Source organism: Pseudochaenichthys georgianus, chromosome 18 (assembly GCF_902827115.2).
Source record: "Pseudochaenichthys georgianus chromosome 18, fPseGeo1.2, whole genome shotgun sequence".
Taxonomy (NCBI): Eukaryota; Metazoa; Chordata; class Actinopteri; order Perciformes; family Channichthyidae; genus Pseudochaenichthys; species Pseudochaenichthys georgianus.
This window is the reverse complement of record NC_047520.1, coordinates 9,050,403-9,068,428: the sequence shown is the minus strand read 5'-3', so window position 1 is coordinate 9,068,428 and position 18,026 is coordinate 9,050,403. Positions and strand designations below refer to the sequence as shown.

Below are 18,026 nucleotides of genomic sequence, written 5' to 3'. Positions count from 1 at the left end.
GTGCTGTATTTTGGAAGCTCGCCATAGGCATTTCTAAAGGAGCCTGAAATGCGAGTGGCAGGTATCGTAGCATCGAGGGTTCTTGACCTTCTGCCCCTCCTCCGCCCCACTCCCACATGGAGCATCTGCTCGATCCCTCCCCCGTTGTTGGCCGCCTTCCTCACTGCATGCTCGTATCGAATTATGCTGTTCTTCTCTTTCGTATCTCCCTCTCTCCCCGCTGCATCTGCCACCTGTTTACCAAAGACACCCATGGCTGGCTCTTTTATCAGGCCCCTCCTTTGGCCCCCAGAAGGCTGTTCCTCGTGAGACGACCATTACCTGCTGCGTTGTTTACTCAGAGCCCCCTCCTGGTGGCTGACATGCTGCATTGCAGGGAGATGAGACTCCTGTCCTTCATCGCTCTGAGGTTAGCTAAAGGATTTCTTGTTGGTTGATAGTACAGAGAGCTTTAGCAACTATGAGGTTTCAACCATATCAAATGGAACACAACATAAACACAGCCCTGTGTAAAGCCTCTGGTTCACTTGTGTTGATACGGGTAACAATTACTTACCAATAAAGGGTTATCAAGGTAACGCTCCACCTCCAGGACTTTGTCCGAAGCATGTGTCAGAGTCAAAATCAAGGTTGTCCGGTGTGCGACAATCTAAATCAGAAGCCAAATGAGCACCGCAAAGAGAATGGCCTGTTTCCACCACCAACCCATAGGTGCAAAGCATACATTAGGAAGACCGTAAGAACTTAGGTGGGTCATTACAATGTGGGACATCTGAGAATGCAGTAATCTGTATTTCACTTTAAGATGGTCTCTATAGGCTTTACGGCAAGTAATGCAGCCAGTCTCTCCTGGAACAGATGTGCTGTCATTTTAATAAATGCTGCTTGCTGTCAGGGTCTGTGGGATGCTTCTGTAAAGAAAGTGACACATGGATGTGAATGCTGTTTTTAGATTATTTTTCATTTTCAAATACATTTTAATAGACACGTAAATATTGGCAATTGATAAAACACGATTTTTACGTTTTATTTTAATTTATAATAATACTGGTAATGTTGGTATGAGGGGGTTAAGGGGACATTCTCAGGGCCCCCAAACTGTCCGAAAACTAAATGGCAGCAGATGGCTTCAAAGTAAAGCTCTTTGCTTGATAAAGAGATTAATCCCTATTACACCGGTGTTATCCTTTTTTTTTAAAAACATTTCTCGCGCTGTGCGTCTTGAAAAGAGACCCCAAAAAATGCTGTCTGAAGCAGCCAATCACATTCTGCCATGTTGGGACACTCCAGCCAATCACAGCGCTCCGCCGGGAGGGAAACTTGCATTGCTTGGAGTGGGGAAGTGGAGAACAATGAAGCGGGTATCATCATCCCCATCCTCCGCGGTAAGATGACATAAAAACAACCTTTAAGTGTGTCATGATTCGTGTGTTTTGCACCCGGTTCAAGACTCAATTCAAGCTCTAAACCCCCCCCCCCCCCCCCAAAGAAAAATGGGTTTGCACGAAACCCGGGGTCGCATGGAAGAGATGCACGGCTGAATTTCGCTTTAACACAAATCCCTCCGCTCATGTGTTGCATATGCCGGCAGTAGTAGTCGTGGCCAAATTGAAAGCCCTGTCTCCCCCTTCCTTCCTCCCTCCCTCCCTCCCTCCTGTTCTGATGTCAAAGCAGTTTGCATACTGACTTCCGCCCCGCTCGGCTTTCCCTCCCTCTGCATCGGCCGGCGAGCAGCTGATATGACAGGAGGATACAGTATCACACCGTGAAAAGCTGACTTAAAAACTTCATGTGGAAAGTAGGTGGATGTGGCGGGCGCTCGATACAGGTGTGATAAGGATTAGGGGAAACGGAGGAGTCTTTTCTTTTTTTGATGCGATGGGATTTGCTACTTTCGTGTGAAGAGGCGGACCTATGAGACGCTCAATATGCTGAAGCTGTCCCCGGTGTTTGTATACTGTACGTGGAAGTACAGAGACTATTTTCTTCAAACTCACAGGCCTACGTAAGGATTTAACACTTGATATTATTCCTCTCTCCCGGATATCTTGGGTAGAACAGCTCACTACCATTGGGTCTGTTTTTGTTTTGAGGGGATTCCTTCTGAGGCTGCATGTGCTGTGGAGCCTATTCACCACACGGTCTTTTCCCCTGGCAATATCTTTTTTATAAATGCATACAATTAGACATGGGGGTCTGGCTTGTCGTAGCTCCCAGCAGGCACCCCTCTGAAACAGCCAGTAAACCCATTAGAGGCTATTAATCTTTTTTGGAGGGGGTCTTATTTCAAAGTCGTTGACCCACGATGAACTATTACTTAGTAGGTATTTTTTCGTGACAGCAATGAGTGCTAATTGTCTAGCAAATTGCAGGAATATTCTTGAAGTTCTTTATTTTTAAGGTGTCTCTTTTAATTGTGGCATCTCGTATTTCTTCTGAAAGACTATTTTTCTCTCTTTTTATTTGACTGGCTAGGCTACTGCTGGTCTGAACCTGACATTTTTTTCTTCGGGATTGCCCCAGTCATCCCCACTGTAACGGATACCTAGGCTTTCCCCTCATTTTGTTCCACCATGAGTTACATCCACAAGGTATTGAATGTATTGCTACGTGGACTCGTCATCTATGCGGTACTGGGGTGCACTTACTCGAATGATCTACCCGGCAGCCCCCCGTCTGATGCTGCAAATGTAGCCACCACAGGTAAGCGCAGTTCATATACAAGTGTCTGCATGTAAAGTGTCTCCCCCTTTTTCTCCCCTCGCTCCCTGTGGCTTTCACTGGGGAAATCCGTGGCATGTCCTGCGCAGGCTAAAAGAATAAGTGATGCATTTTCATGTCACCTTCCCCCCCCCCCCCCCCCCCCCCCCCCCCCCTTCCTATCGCTCTCTGTACATTGCATTGGGAATGCATGACATGACAGGAATGCAGGATGCATCCTCCTCACTGAGGTTATTTACTGTGATGTGCCACTAAGGATCCTGCCATAAACACATGATAACACACACATTGTAGTGAGAAGCATCACGTCCATGTCACACAGGATGACATGTCCCTAAATGCTCTGTTTCTGATCATCCCAGAAGGCCACAGGTGATCCCCCTCTGCCTTTGTGCTGTAACCTAATGAGGAGGATTTCCAACCATGTGCATCTGTTTTAAACAGGCACCATTCATTCCTTTAACACATGCATGACCACTGCCCTAACATTACTTATGGTCGACACATGTTCAAAAAAAGGTGGAGGAATCAGGATGTCTTGTGTTTTATATGTTTGATTATTTAGCATGGACAACATGCATGGACAAAACACTGGTAACAAAGGTGGAAGTTTTGCAACCTTTATAAAATATCAAGGGCATCTAAGGGTAATGTTCCCAAATGGAGGTTAAAACCACCAAATGCTTCTAAATAAAAACCAACAGGCTGTGTCCTTGTGTTACTGGACATATGCACGATTGTGATGACAGTTTATGAGCAGTGGATCTTATCAAACCATAACTGTCTTCGTTGTCGTGCATATGGAAAACGTGTTCGATATCTGATTAGCTGATATGTTCTGTTTAGGACTATTAAGGATGATTCATTTAATGTTATTGGAAGCTTGGAGTATATCTTTTAATTTTCGGTTTTGCTTCCACGATGGAAACCACTTGTGTTTGTTTATCCATCCTTATTGCAAACATAGGCACCAACTTCAAAAGTCTGTCGAGGTATTTGTAATTACTGGTAGAAATGTCAATTGTGGATATCTATTTTTTCATGGTTTGTTATTTACGCCTTTTACTTGTTTTCCTGCGCTGGAGTTTTTCACAACTCCTCTCTCTGTTATGGCTTTTTCAGATGACTTAGCAAAACTAGTATTTAAAGGAACAGTTTGTCATTTGGGGAATTGGTTGTTTCTATATTCTAGTTTTTGTACAAAAAAAAAGTATGATATACTAAGTGAGCGTTAGAGGTGTGGTATGGAAATGTTGTTACCTTTGGACAAAGACAGGATTGCTGTATCCCCCCTGTTTCCTGTCTTTATGCTAAGCTATAAGCTAACTCACTGCAGGTTTAAATAGTACTGTACATATAGAACTTCTTGGTACGAAAGCAAAGGTATTTATACTTTTCCAAGAAAATCCATATTCTTACATCTCGGGATGACATTCACTTGTCATGGAGATGTTACAGTTGACCCCTCCTTCAAAATAAACATTACGTATATGTCGCCCACCCCCTCCATATAGGACCACTTCTTATTATATAATTGTAAATTCACTGCTAAGGTCATATAACACCCTGAACTTGCTCCTCAGGGTCAATCGTTTCGCAGCATGGAGTGCAACACAGAGCAATTAAGTTAGTGGTATTAGTGAAAAAAGCTTAGTCATGATGACTGTGCTGTCGTCCTTTAAGATAATGCATGCAATTGTAATGAAGATCCATATACAGCGGCTTCAACATAATCAGAGGTCAACTTGAAAATCATCCAACAAGTAGATCTACATATCTCTGATTGGCAAACAAGCTAATTTTACCTGAGAACTCAACCATCTCCATGACGACGGGACAAACTCCTCAGACAAAAGGAGGATGAAAGTGCGATTGTGAGACATTTACCTGCAGCAAATACCCTTCACTTTCCTCCAAGGCAGAATGTCAAGCATGAGTCAGACAGGGTGTCACACGTTAGCATTCACCAGAGCTACATTTCAAACGCTACTTTCAAGTGTGTTTTTGGACTCTTCTTGCACCCCGGGGTGTTAGCACGACATGTGTTTACACAGCCAGACACACACTTCTCTCCTGTGACCAAAGACACAGTTAGGCTGATTTATATATAAATGTTTTTCTAACAGATCTACCCCTGCCTGTCTGTTAAGGAGAACATAATAAACCTCGTGCCAGAGAGCTCCTTAAAGTAAACCAGGTCTACCCGGTGTATTGATTAATAAGGGCCACTTTTACACAACAACTCGACAGCGTAACAACACGCCACGGGACGACGTCTCCCTGCGAACAATGAGGGATAGTGATGACTTAATACAGTGTCAGTAAACATGACCGCAGCGTGGAGAGGTCAGCTGGCCTTTCACTGGTGTTGGCGTAAGGCAAGGAAATCACAAGTCTGTGTGTGCAGAGTTCGCTTTTTAGATTAACTGGAGCTTTGTGTTTTGTAGGTTTCTGTGTTTTCAAACATTATGCCACAGCAACCACAACACCTCTCGCTGGTTTTGGTTTTGTTCTAATGCTCTTGGTGCTGTGTCTGTGTTTTTACACCTCTTAAGGCTCTTATCCCCACAATCCATTTTTAGTACTATTTAGGTTTAAAGCAAGACTGTAACTTTTTAGAGACTGGTACAAATACAACTTGAATTGATTGGAAATAAGAAGCTCCATTGCTCAAGGGTGTCGTTTTTCTCATACTGATATTCTGAACAATCTGTGCTGTTGTATTTGCTGTAAAGTGTCTCTACTGTAGGCTATTTTTATTATATGTACAGCACTTTGGCTCGACCAAAAATCGTTTATAAATGTGCTATATAAATAAAACTTGATTTGATTTGAAGGCGTTTTTGTTGCTACAGACTTAGTTGGCTTGGTAAGACCACTAGCTTTTGGTTGCTAATGTTAGCTTACTTAAATGTTCCTATACAACATACGTTACTTTGTGAATTGCCCTACTATCTCCATTTATGCTGTATTTCAGCATGTAAGCTAAGGTTAGCATGTAGCATTATCACTTACATAATATAACTTCAATGATGTGATTCCTGAACTTATTCTAGGATGTTTGCACATATAACAATAGGGTTACATTATGAGTGATGCTTGTCTTTTTGACTAATATCTCCTGCAGGCACGCACGCACGCACGCACGCACGCACACAGTTTGTGCCTGAAATTTCCACTCACTTTTAGTAATTATAAAAATATGTATTGTCCCGGTAATCGAGGTTAGTGACAAGGCTGTTGTTATGGAAGCACTTTAGGGTTCAAAGCTGCCATTTAGCACGCTGTGGGCGGGGAGGGGGTGCGAACTGGGGGGGTTGGGTTTAACATTTGGTGGGTCAGGCAGCTCCTTTGGGAATTAGTGATCTCAAAAGACCGGGGCATTCAAGAGACGCTTGGATTTAGTGTTAATATGAAGCATGGTGATTACATAAGTGTGGAATTTGTCATATTTAGGCTCCTTTGACAAGAAATAAGATGTGTTGGACATGACTAGCTTAGCATTTCAATATACAATGTGAAATTGACGTACTAATATCGCTTGAGATTCATCCTTTTGGTCTTATAATAAGTTTTTTCTGATATATAATTGTACAACCCAATAGTTGTCAGTCATTTCTGCAACCAGCTGTCACATACTACCCAACAACTGTATTGCGAGATATTTCATTTTAAACAAGAAGATGAATTGGCTGGTGTTTGTATATTCCAGGAACTTATTTCTCCTCAGAAGCTAAAGAAAGTCGAATCAGGTGGTGAGGGTATACTAATTGATTTCATTGTAACATATGATTTGAAATGAATTTTGCGGTACACAGTTGTTTTTGTGCCTTTTTGTTAAACTCATTTCACAGCCTGTTTGAGAGGAGTAACGTGACGTGTGTTCAGATCTTTGGTCTTAACCACGGGAAACTTGTCTGTCATTGTTGGCCTTTTCAACTGTGGCAGGGTTCCTCCTGCGTTAAATGTAATTTCCCTCGCTGCACTGCACTTTGCTTGTGAAAACTGGGCCAAATTCAGAGTAGATGTAAACAGCAGGAATCATAAATCATCTGCCATGCACACCTGAGAGAGATAAAGGTATTGCAGCAGAAAGGCAGAAGAGGTATTTGTAAAAGAGGATGGTTGAGGTGGCAATGTGAAACGTGGTCTTCCCTCGTTTTAATTGTGTATTTAGCTTGTTTGGCGTTTCAAACAACAAGCCCTTCCCTGTGACAACAAGGAACATCCAGTGGCGCCAGTGGTAATGGCCTTCTGGATGAGAGCTGTCAGATACATGGGCCCCATTTACTGAAGCGTTATACAACTCTCAGATACAGAAACGACCCCGCCTGTTGGTTAATTACACCGATTCAAAAGCAGTAAAACAAAATATATCTCTCTAGCGCTCTACTTGTCACGCACAACATTCATACGTGAGATTTTAACTCTGTCGCTAAGATTTAATGCAGGATTTGTCACAGTTTCCGGAGCTAAATTAGAGGGTGACATTGGCTCCCTCGGAACAGAGGCCTGCCTATAAAAGGATTTGTTTGGAAAGGACTGGAGGTTCAACATTTGTTTATCTCGCCACTGCTAGCTTAAGTACCGCGGGGAGCTCAGGCATTTGCATTTTGTGATACTTCCGTCGCTGCCTTCTGGCCCGCGTTGTATCAAAGTAACACACACACGCCTGAGGAAAGCCAGGCTTTGTAACTTACTGCGGTGTTGGAGCTCAGAAGGACCTTTGGGGTTTAACAGTGACAGAGTGTCAGGGCGAACGTGGAGCGAGTCATAATGTCCTGGTTCTGTAGAGCCATGTCCTTTCCCTCAATAGAACAGATTGTTCTGAAGAGTTCCTTATGAGACAACAAATCAAACTTCAAAACTGTGCTCCCAACCTTGAGGAAGTACTTATAAAAGAAGTGAGCTAAATGCATGAAGACTAAATTGACATTTTCAATTGAATGCTTAATTGTAGTGATACAATGTTTTTTTGTTTTAGTGCCTTTCAGCTTGTTTTGGGTTTTACGCTAGGGGTGTAACGGTTCACGGTTCGGTGCGTACCTTGGTTTGGGGGTCACGGTTCGGTACGGGTTCGGTACAACAAGAAAAGGCAAACAAAGGTTAATTCCAGGTTTGTTTTTTATTTATTTTGAACAGTAGTGCAAGTTTCAGTTTAAAAATAAGTAACATAACATTTTGAATAATTAACTTTATTACACAGCTAAAAACGAACCACAAACAGTACCACACACACTCAGATAGCCATATTATCTATAATGGCTGATGTCAAACAAAAAGGTTCAATAAGCTGTAAAACTAAAAAGAATGTCTTGAAAATATTACAAAATAAATAAGAAAGTGTTTCAATCACAATCAATGAAAGCCGGGCTCCTCTGCTATTGCATAAGGTATGCAATAGCAGAAGCTTTTGGCCGTTGAAAAACATGTGCCAAAAGCTTCTGTTATTTATTTTGGTCTCTCGGCTCTCATGTCTATTGGTTTATTAGAACAGCGGGGATCAGCTGTTGAACTGCTGTTGTCTTTTGCCGGGCTCCGGTGATTGGCAAATCTGGGTGATGCCTTCTGATGTGATTTAGCATGTTTGGCTTGTGTTAGCATTAGCATACCGCACCGCTGTCGAACAACGCCGACACACCGTCCTCGTCCGATCCGATTGTTATTGTAGTCCACAGGGAACCCGAAATGTTCCACACAGCTGATTTAAAAGAAGCAGGTGGGTTCTAGCTCCGTGTGTTATCTGAACTCGCAATACTACATTTTCTTCTTATAAGATAAGATAAGATTTTATTCATCCCGAAGGAAATTGTTGTGCCAGAGTAACAAAATACAATAAACACAGCAGCAAAATTGTACACTAAAAGTGCAGCAAAAAGAGCAATTAAACATCCACAGACAACATGAAACGTAGAAACATAGAAACATAGATGGTCACACAATCAATTCTTTCACACACACATACGGGTATTGGGCCGAGGGCGACACCGTACTTCCGGTATCCGCCATTTTACGCGAGGTGCAAGCAGGCCAAGGGTTTACCCGTAGGCTCCACCGTCTAGGTGTTGCTAAGCTTCCTGTACTGAATATCAGTCTATTGCCTTAATCAATATCTAGTAGGGTGTAACGGTACACGTACCCGTACCGAAATTATTCGGTACGGGCCCTTCGGTTCGGTACACGTGTGTACCGAAGTGTACCGAACGAATATAACGTTAAACGTAAAAAATTGAGAACGTGAACAACTTCTTGGAAGTAATCTGAGGTGCTGCGTCGCAGCATTCAGAGTAATTACTTCAAATTTAGTCGGTAATTTGAGAAACTGTCGAAATGGCGAACGCAGATAAAGTTGAGCTCGAAAATCCTCCAGCATCATTGAAGTCTCCGGTTTGGGAACATTTTGGTTTCGCAGTTACGTACAAGGATGACGGACAAAGACAGGTGGACCGAACCAAAGCTGTTTGTCGGCATTGTTCAACTAAAATTGGTTACGCGGCTGGCAATACATCACACTCTTGAAAAGGCATCACCCGAACGTGAATATAACCGGTACCAAAAGAAAAAAGACTGAAGTGCAAACCCAACTCCCGCTAGCATTTAGCCTCCACCACTCGCAAAAACTTCAGACCGAGCCAAAGCTATTATAAACGCCAAATATCCTTATGTTGCCATGTTAGCAAAGCGCTACCTGGCTGTATCTGCTACCTCTGTCCCTAGCGAGAGGGTTTTCTCCACAGCAGGAGACATTGCTAGTGCCAGCAGTCTGCCCTTTCAGCAGCCATGTGGACAAGTTCATCTTTCTTTAAACAACATGAAAATACAATGACAAGCAAGTCCTGCTTAGGTACTAGTACAGTACAGTTCAGATAAGATTATTTCAGTTCATCGAAATGCTGCACCTTAATGTTCATTTGATTATATTTTATATTTATTTGAGTGAATATTCACAGTTTAATAATAATTAAAAACCCAAAACTAATAGTTTATGTTTTGTGAGTACTTGTACAGTAAAGTTCAAATACAGATTATTTCAGTTCATCGAAATGCTGCACCTTAATGTTTATTTTATTATATTTTGTATTTATTTGAGTGAATACATTATTCACAGTTTAATAATAATAAAAAATATATATATATATATATGTTTTTGTTTTGTGAAAAAAATTCTGCTGTACCGAACCGAACCGTGACCAAAAAACCGAGGTACGTACCGAACCGAAATGTTTGAACCGTTACACCCCTAATATCTAGTCAACTCTAAAATACCACATATATGCAATGGCATGATAATATTATTGTGACAAGTGGGGTATTCACCTGGTGTTTCCAGAAATTAGACGTAGATGCAGCCAAAATCGACGAAGGCCACTTTCGAGAGTAGTTTTTCCATACATCTGCAGGCAGTCTGTAAGGCACCATAAAACAAAACCCACACCCCACAGCTCTAGTTTACGCTGGTAACGACCTAGAGCACACCCCTCAAGTCCAGAGATGTAATCCGAAGACATGCAGCGATTTCTTCGGTCGTTAATTCAGAAAAAAAACCTAGTGCGCTCTGCCTGGCTACGTTAGCTAGCTGTTTATATTTGCACCTCCAGGATATTTGCACCTCCAGGAAAATGGCGTGTATATATATATATATATATATATATATATATATATATATGGCACGCCTTGCATTGTGGGTAGCTCGTGACGTCACTGTGTGTGAAAGAATGCAATTATTATTAGCAGTATTTAGTAGTTAGTAGTGCAAAAATAAAACGTAGTGGCAGTTACGTAATTGCGCGTTATCATAGCATTATTAATAATACTAATAATAATAATAATAATATTCTTGTATGTTGTTCGATTTGTTGTGTTTTCTTCTTCATTTGTTGTTTAAGGGCGGCTGGCAAACAGCTTTTAGGCGCAATACCGCCCCTGGATTATATATAGTGTAGTGGATACTGCCCAGAATGACAGACTTTTTCCCCACTTGTAAAAAAAAAGGCGTATTCGTCGTGTGACTGCGTGCACCATACCGTGACGTCCCATACCGTGACGATACGGATACCGCTACACCCTATTTACGCACAACATTTTTGTTAGCTTTGCGGTCTCCCAACTCATCAACGTTATTCTATTGGTTTTTTTTATAAGAAAAAAAGTTCCGATATACCCATTTTTCGCTACCTGTCCAGTACCAAACAGCATACCGGCAAAGTTAGCATCTTACTGGTTAACATAGCGGAGCATTTAGCAGCTAATAGCCAGATATTTCTCTAGAAATTTGATACGACTGAGCTAAAAGCAGAGTGAGTATACAAACTACTCCAAATAAATGATAATGTTGATGGGTAAATTGCCATATCAATTTCATAAGCTGATAATATGTTAATAAATACCACTTGAATGCAAAACCAGTCTGTCAGAAGAAGCATGGCTCCAGTTTTAGATCATTAAGAAGTTCTCGACGCTAACGCCACTCAGTCCACTTCCCCCAGAAGTGGACAGCTGCCGGCCGTCTCAATCAGGGGCTTTAGGGTTGTGATCCAAACTAATGAGGCCTGTCACCAAACAGAAGACCCCCTTCCCCTGCAGTATTTATACTGGTGTAGTTTTCCATGTGAATTTTCCATCATGCTCCCTCTTCTGCTGACATTGAGGGTTCAGCGTCTTCCTTATCGTGTCGAGATCTGTCGCCGCAACATCACGCCAGTCTGACTTTCAACTGGGCTCACCGGGGAGATAATTGGGCTTTAATTTAATGGTTTACCCCACTGGTGCCAATGTCGCTGAGCAGAGATCAGAATTAAAGACACAAGTCAATGACCTGAGTCGCCCCCCTGGTTTTTCCTCGAACACTGTATCCCTGTCAAATAATTTCAAAACAAATCCTTGCTTTACATTCTTGAATCTCTAATCCTCACACCAGCATGTTTGAGATGTTTCATTCATTGATAAGTGGACAACAATAGCCGCCTATAAGCTGATTCATGGCGCTGAAAGCGCCTCAGTGAGGGATGTAGGTCACTGTCCTCAGCTGTACAGCGCTTCCTGCTGTGAGTGGCCTACAGAAGCAGGTCCGCCTGCCCTTACACAGCCCAGAGGGGACTATTGTGGTCCTGCTCCCCCACTCTTTAAGGGTGTTGATCCCCCAGCTGGCAATGCATGGTGCTTGGCTGGGTTAGCCGTTTGTGATGGATGCACACAGGCTCGCAAAACTGCATGGCAATTGACAGGAATAAGCAACAAATACATATAGTGAAATGTATGGTCTTTGTTCCTTTTTCTCACTTCCTCAGTTGGGTTGTTCTCAGTTTAATGTCGTTTGGTAGAAACATTAAAGGCTGTATCTGCAACTTTTTTGATTACCTTTCAAGGTATTTTTGAAGGAAAAGTACTTAACATTAGCTCTTTATAAGCCATGCAAGCGTGAAAATCTTCTACTTTCATATCAGTTCAAATCAGTTTTCACCATGCAGGCAAAACAAGCTTTTTTGAAGTGGCCAACTTTAGCTTGTGTTGAAGTTGATGCCCATCCTTCACCGTTTTCTGACATTTGATACACTACACGTCGTGTATTAATGCTGTAATTGCAATGCTCACTGTTAGTTGCATCCCTGAAACATAGCCAATAATAAGTCACATAAGAATTAAAGGCAGGTAGGGGTCACAGCTTGTCCTGTTATGCCAGTGGGATCCTGCTGTGATAATACTCGTCACCTTAACACAGGAAGAAGCCAATGCCGTGCCCTTCACAGAGGCCTAAAATTGTCCCTGCGGCTTTCTCGCTTTGCATGTCGTATCCTGGCTAATCACATGTAGTCACTGAAGCATTGGTTTTCTCAGTGTGGCAAGATAAGTCTTACATTGTGCTGTGCGATAAATGTAACCAACAAAGGTGTTTTCCAGTGTGAGGCCATTTTTATCAGAAGTGAGAAAGCTGATGAGATGTCGTTTCTACAGCTGATTCTCCATTTATATTCAGATGGATTGATCTCTTTCTATTCAAGTGGGATTTAAAGTTAGATATTGGACATGAGGACCGGTCCCCTCTGATTTCAGGGACTTTCCATTTGCAGTAGGCACGTGACTTTGTGGCCTGGGCAAGGAGCGGTGTGGATTTCTTTGGTATGCTGTCCTCTCTCAAGATTGTGTCCACCAACATTCGTGCTCTAACCTGGGCCAACAACAAACTAACAATCTAGTTGAGACCAACACATTACAGTGGGATTCAAAATCATGGACACCTATGTGATTTTCTTTCAGTCAATATTGAGTCCCCTTCTTTTTGATATCATCAAAAATAGATATCAACATGGCCAAAGAAATCAGTGTATTGATAGTTTCCAGGGTTGTTTTCATTGATCAACCAAGGATGCAGTTTGTCCCCTACGTGTCTTAGTTTGGGGGGAGGTGTGTGGACTCGACTGCTAATCCGTCTTACAGTAGCATGTCCGGCCAACAGGTGGGTTCTTAGAGGCAACTTGGCGTCCCCTTGATCTCGTCCAAAAAGGGTCCCAGTTTATATTACACATCAAAGGACCTGATCGCGACAGAATGACTTTCACTTGATTTATTCCCCTGCTTCACCTGCAGCCGGTCGGGCAGGGGTCTGTTAAATAATTAGGAGACTGTCCGCTCCTTATTTCTTCTGTGTTAAAAGCTTATGTTTTCCATGTAAGATGCTGGCAGTTGGTAACTGTACAAAGTTCCTTTTTGCTACTGTTAAACCTCTACATCAGGGGTGTCCAAACTGCGGCCCGGGGGCCAAATGCGGCCCGCGGACCATTTTGAATCGGCCCTCCGCCAATAAAAAAAAATAGAATGAAATATGGCCCACAAATGAAACTTGTGCTTTTCTTATATTGTACTTCTTAAATATGTAAAGATATATTACACAGTAGTATTAATGCGTTAATAAGCCCACTTTTTAAATGAATTCAGTCAATTACATTTGAAAACATTTTCTAACAAATATTAGTTGATAAAAAAAAATCAATAACTTATTTACATAACAAGCGTGAAATATACCCTTCATATTTCATCTTATTATAATCAATCTGAGGCTTCTGTTTTAAGGAATGAGCTGCCAACAAGATAAACGAAACCCCATAGAGAGCCTTTTTTCTTTTCTTAAAGCATATTCATGTATCAAGCGGCCTAATTTACCTACATTTTGTTAACTTATAAAAGGAGCAGATTAGGCCTTAGCGTGCGGCAGTGTGGAGAGAGATAGTCAAATAAACTGGATTATATAACACTTATATGATTAGAAGCTGCTGTGTGTACACTTTATATTTATGAAGCATATTACTGCTTAAGTGAAATGTATCTTATTTAATGATTTGTTTAAATCATGCATTTAATTCCTGAATATATATGAATCTATTTTGTACAGTTTTTTTATTTTTTTTATTTAACTAAAATGTCTTATTATTTACAGTATTCTATGTGGGTCAATGCTAATGTATTTTATCCCACACATCTTCACATCATGTATATTGCGACATAAAAAAACAATTTAAAAAAAATATAAAATAAAGTTGTTGAATCGCTTCCTCTTGGTTATTAATTATTAATCCTTTAGCTGCTCAGACTTTGAAATGTTGGCAGCTTTTCAGTCCGTCCTGCTTCAGTACTTTGCTGCCTGACTTTCTTTGTATTGCTCCTTAATTGAAATGTTCTCCCAGCTTGTGTGACGGGGTAAATAATGGGGCAGGGTGTGCTGTATTTTGGAAGCTCGCCATAGGCATTTCTAAAGGAGCCTGAAATGCGAGTGGCAGGTATCGTAGCATCGAGGGTTCTTGACCTTCTGCCCCTCCTCCGCCCCACTCCCACATGGAGCATCTGCTCGATCCCTCCCCCGTTGTTGGCCGCCTTCCTCACTGCATGCTCGTATCGAATTATGCTGTTCTTCTCTTTCGTATCTCCCTCTCTCCCCGCTGCATCTGCCACCTGTTTACCAAAGACACCCATGGCTGGCTCTTTTATCAGGCCCCTCCTTTGGCCCCCAGAAGGCTGTTCCTCGTGAGACGACCATTACCTGCTGCGTTGTTTACTCAGAGCCCCCTCCTGGTGGCTGACATGCTGCATTGCAGGGAGATGAGACTCCTGTCCTTCATCGCTCTGAGGTTAGCTAAAGGATTTCTTGTTGGTTGATAGTACAGAGAGCTTTAGCAACTATGAGGTTTCAACCATATCAAATGGAACACAACATAAACACAGCCCTGTGTAAAGCCTCTGGTTCACTTGTGTTGATACGGGTAACAATTACTTACCAATAAAGGGTTATCAAGGTAACGCTCCACCTCCAGGACTTTGTCCGAAGCATGTGTCAGAGTCAAAATCAAGGTTGTCCGGTGTGCGACAATCTAAATCAGAAGCCAAATGAGCACCGCAAAGAGAATGGCCTGTTTCCACCACCAACCCATAGGTGCAAAGCATACATTAGGAAGACCGTAAGAACTTAGGTGGGTCATTACAATGTGGGACATCTGAGAATGCAGTAATCTGTATTTCACTTTAAGATGGTCTCTATAGGCTTTACGGCAAGTAATGCAGCCAGTCTCTCCTGGAACAGATGTGCTGTCATTTTAATAAATGCTGCTTGCTGTCAGGGTCTGTGGGATGCTTCTGTAAAGAAAGTGACACATGGATGTGAATGCTGTTTTTAGATTATTTTTCATTTTCAAATACATTTTAATAGACACGTAAATATTGGCAATTGATAAAACACGATTTTTACGTTTTATTTTAATTTATAATAATACTGGTAATGTTGGTATGAGGGGGTTAAGGGGACATTCTCAGGGCCCCCAAACTGTCCGAAAACTAAATGGCAGCAGATGGCTTCAAAGTAAAGCTCTTTGCTTGATAAAGAGATTAATCCCTATTACACCGGTGTTATCCTTTTTTTTTAAAACATTTCTCGCGCTGTGCGTCTTGAAAAGAGACCCCAAAAATGCTGTCTGAAGCAGCCAATCACATTCTGCCATGTTGGGACACTCCAGCCAATCACAGCGCTCCGCCGGGAGGGAAACTTGCATTGCTTGGAGTGGGGAAGTGGAGAACAATGAAGCGGGTATCATCATCCCATCCTCCGCGGTAAGATGACATAAAAACAACCTTTAAGTGTGTCATGATTCGTGTGTTTTGCACCCGGTTCAAGACTCAATTCAAGCTCTAACCCCCCCCCCCCCCCCAAAGAAAAATGGGTTTGCACGAAACCCGGGGTCGCATGGAAGAGATGCACGGCTGAATTTCGCTTTAACACAAATCCCTCCGCTCATGTGTTGCATATGCCGGCAGTAGTAGTCGTGGCCAAATTGAAAGCCCTGTCTCCCCCTTCCTCCTCCCTCCCTCCCTCCTGTTCTGATGTCAAAGCAGTTTGCATACTGACTTCCGCCCCGCTCGGCTTTCCCTCCCTCTGCATCGGCCGGCGAGCAGCTGATATGACAGGAGGATACAGTATCACACCGTGAAAAGCTGACTTAAAAACTTCATGTGGAAAGTAGGTGGATGTGGCGGGCGCTCGATACAGGTGTGATAAGGATTAGGGGAAACGGAGGAGTCTTTTCTTTTTTTGATGCGATGGGATTTGCTACTTTCGTGTGAAGAGGCGGACCTATGAGACGCTCAATATGCTGAAGCTGTCCCCGGTGTTTGTATACTGTACGTGGAAGTACAGAGACTATTTTCTTCAAACTCACAGGCCTACGTAAGGATTTAACACTTGATATTATTCCTCTCTCCCGGATATCTTGGGTAGAACAGCTCACTACCATTGGGTCTGTTTTTGTTTTGAGGGGATTCCTTCTGAGGCTGCATGTGCTGTGGAGCCTATTCACCACACGGTCTTTTCCCCTGGCAATATCTTTTTATAAATGCATACAATTAGACATGGGGGTCTGGCTTGTCGTAGCTCCCAGCAGGCACCCCTCTGAAACAGCCAGTAAACCCATTAGAGGCTATTAATCTTTTTTGGAGGGGGTCTTATTTCAAAGTCGTTGACCCACGATGAACTATTACTTAGTAGGTATTTTTTTCGTGACAGCAATGAGTGCTAATTGTCTAGCAAATTGCAGGAATATTCTTGAAGTTCTTTATTTTTAAGGTGTCTCTTTTAATTGTGGCATCTCGTATTTCTTCTGAAAGACTATTTTTTCTCTCTTTTTATTTGACTGGCTAGGCTACTGCTGGTCTGAACCTGACATTTTTTCTTCGGGATTGCCCCAGTCATCCCCACTGTAACGGATACCTAGGCTTTCCCCTCATTTGTTCCACCATGAGTTACATCCACAAGGTATTGAATGTATTGCTACGTGGACTCGTCATCTATGCGGTACTGGGGTGCACTTACTCGAATGATCTACCCGGCAGCCCCCCGTCTGATGCTGCAAATGTAGCCACCACAGGTAAGCGCAGTTCATATACAAGTGTCTGCATGTAAAGTGTCTCCCCCTTTTTCTCCCCTCGCTCCCTGTGGCTTTCACTGGGGAAATCCGTGGCATGTCCTGCGCAGGCTAAAAGAATAAGTGATGCATTTTCATGTCACCTTCCCCCCCCCCCCCCCCCCCCCCCCCCCCCTTCCTATCGCTCTCTGTACATTGCATTGGGAATGCATGACATGACAGGAATGCAGGATGCATCCTCCTCACTGAGGTTATTTACTGTGATGTGCCACTAAGGATCCTGCCATAAACACATGATAACACACACATTGTAGTGAGAAGCATCACGTCATGTCACACAGGATGACATGTCCCTAAATGCTCTGTTTCTGATCATCCCAGAAGGCCACAGGTGATCCCCCTCTGCCTTTGTGCTGTAACCTAATGAGGAGGATTTCCAACCATGTGCATCTGTTTTAAACAGGCACCATTCATTCCTTTAACACATGCATGACCACTGCCCTAACATTACTTATGGTCGACACATGTTCAAAAAAAGGTGGAGGAATCAGGATGTCTTGTGTTTTATATGTTTGATTATTTAGCATGGACAACATGCATGGACAAACACTGGTAACAAAGGTGGAAGTTTTGCAACCTTTATAAAATATCAAGGGCATCTAAGGGTAATGTTCCCAAATGGAGGTTAAAACCACCAAATGCTTCTAAATAAAAACCAACAGGCTGTGTCCTTGTGTTACTGGACATATGCACGATTGTGATGACAGTTTATGAGCAGTGGATCTTATCAAAACCATAACTGTCTTCGTTGTCGTGCATATGGAAAACGTGTTCGATATCTGATTAGCTGATATGTTCTGTTTAGGACTATTAAGGATGATTCATTTAATGTTATTGGAAGCTTGG

The 18,026-nt window shown here is 42.5% G+C and overlaps 1 protein-coding gene across 1 annotated transcript in view; it reads left to right on the top strand.

Moving 5' to 3' along the window:
• Positions 1-16,945: 16,945 nt before the first annotated feature.
• Positions 16,946-18,026, top strand: part of stim2b (stromal interaction molecule 2b) — a 44,171-nt gene continuing 43,090 nt past the window's right edge. The window contains exon 1 of the mRNA XM_034106409.2: positions 16,946-17,123. Coding sequence (XP_033962300.1) covers positions 16,994-17,123 — 130 coding nt within the window. The 5' untranslated portion in view covers positions 16,946-16,993. The remainder of the gene's footprint in view (positions 17,124-18,026) is intronic.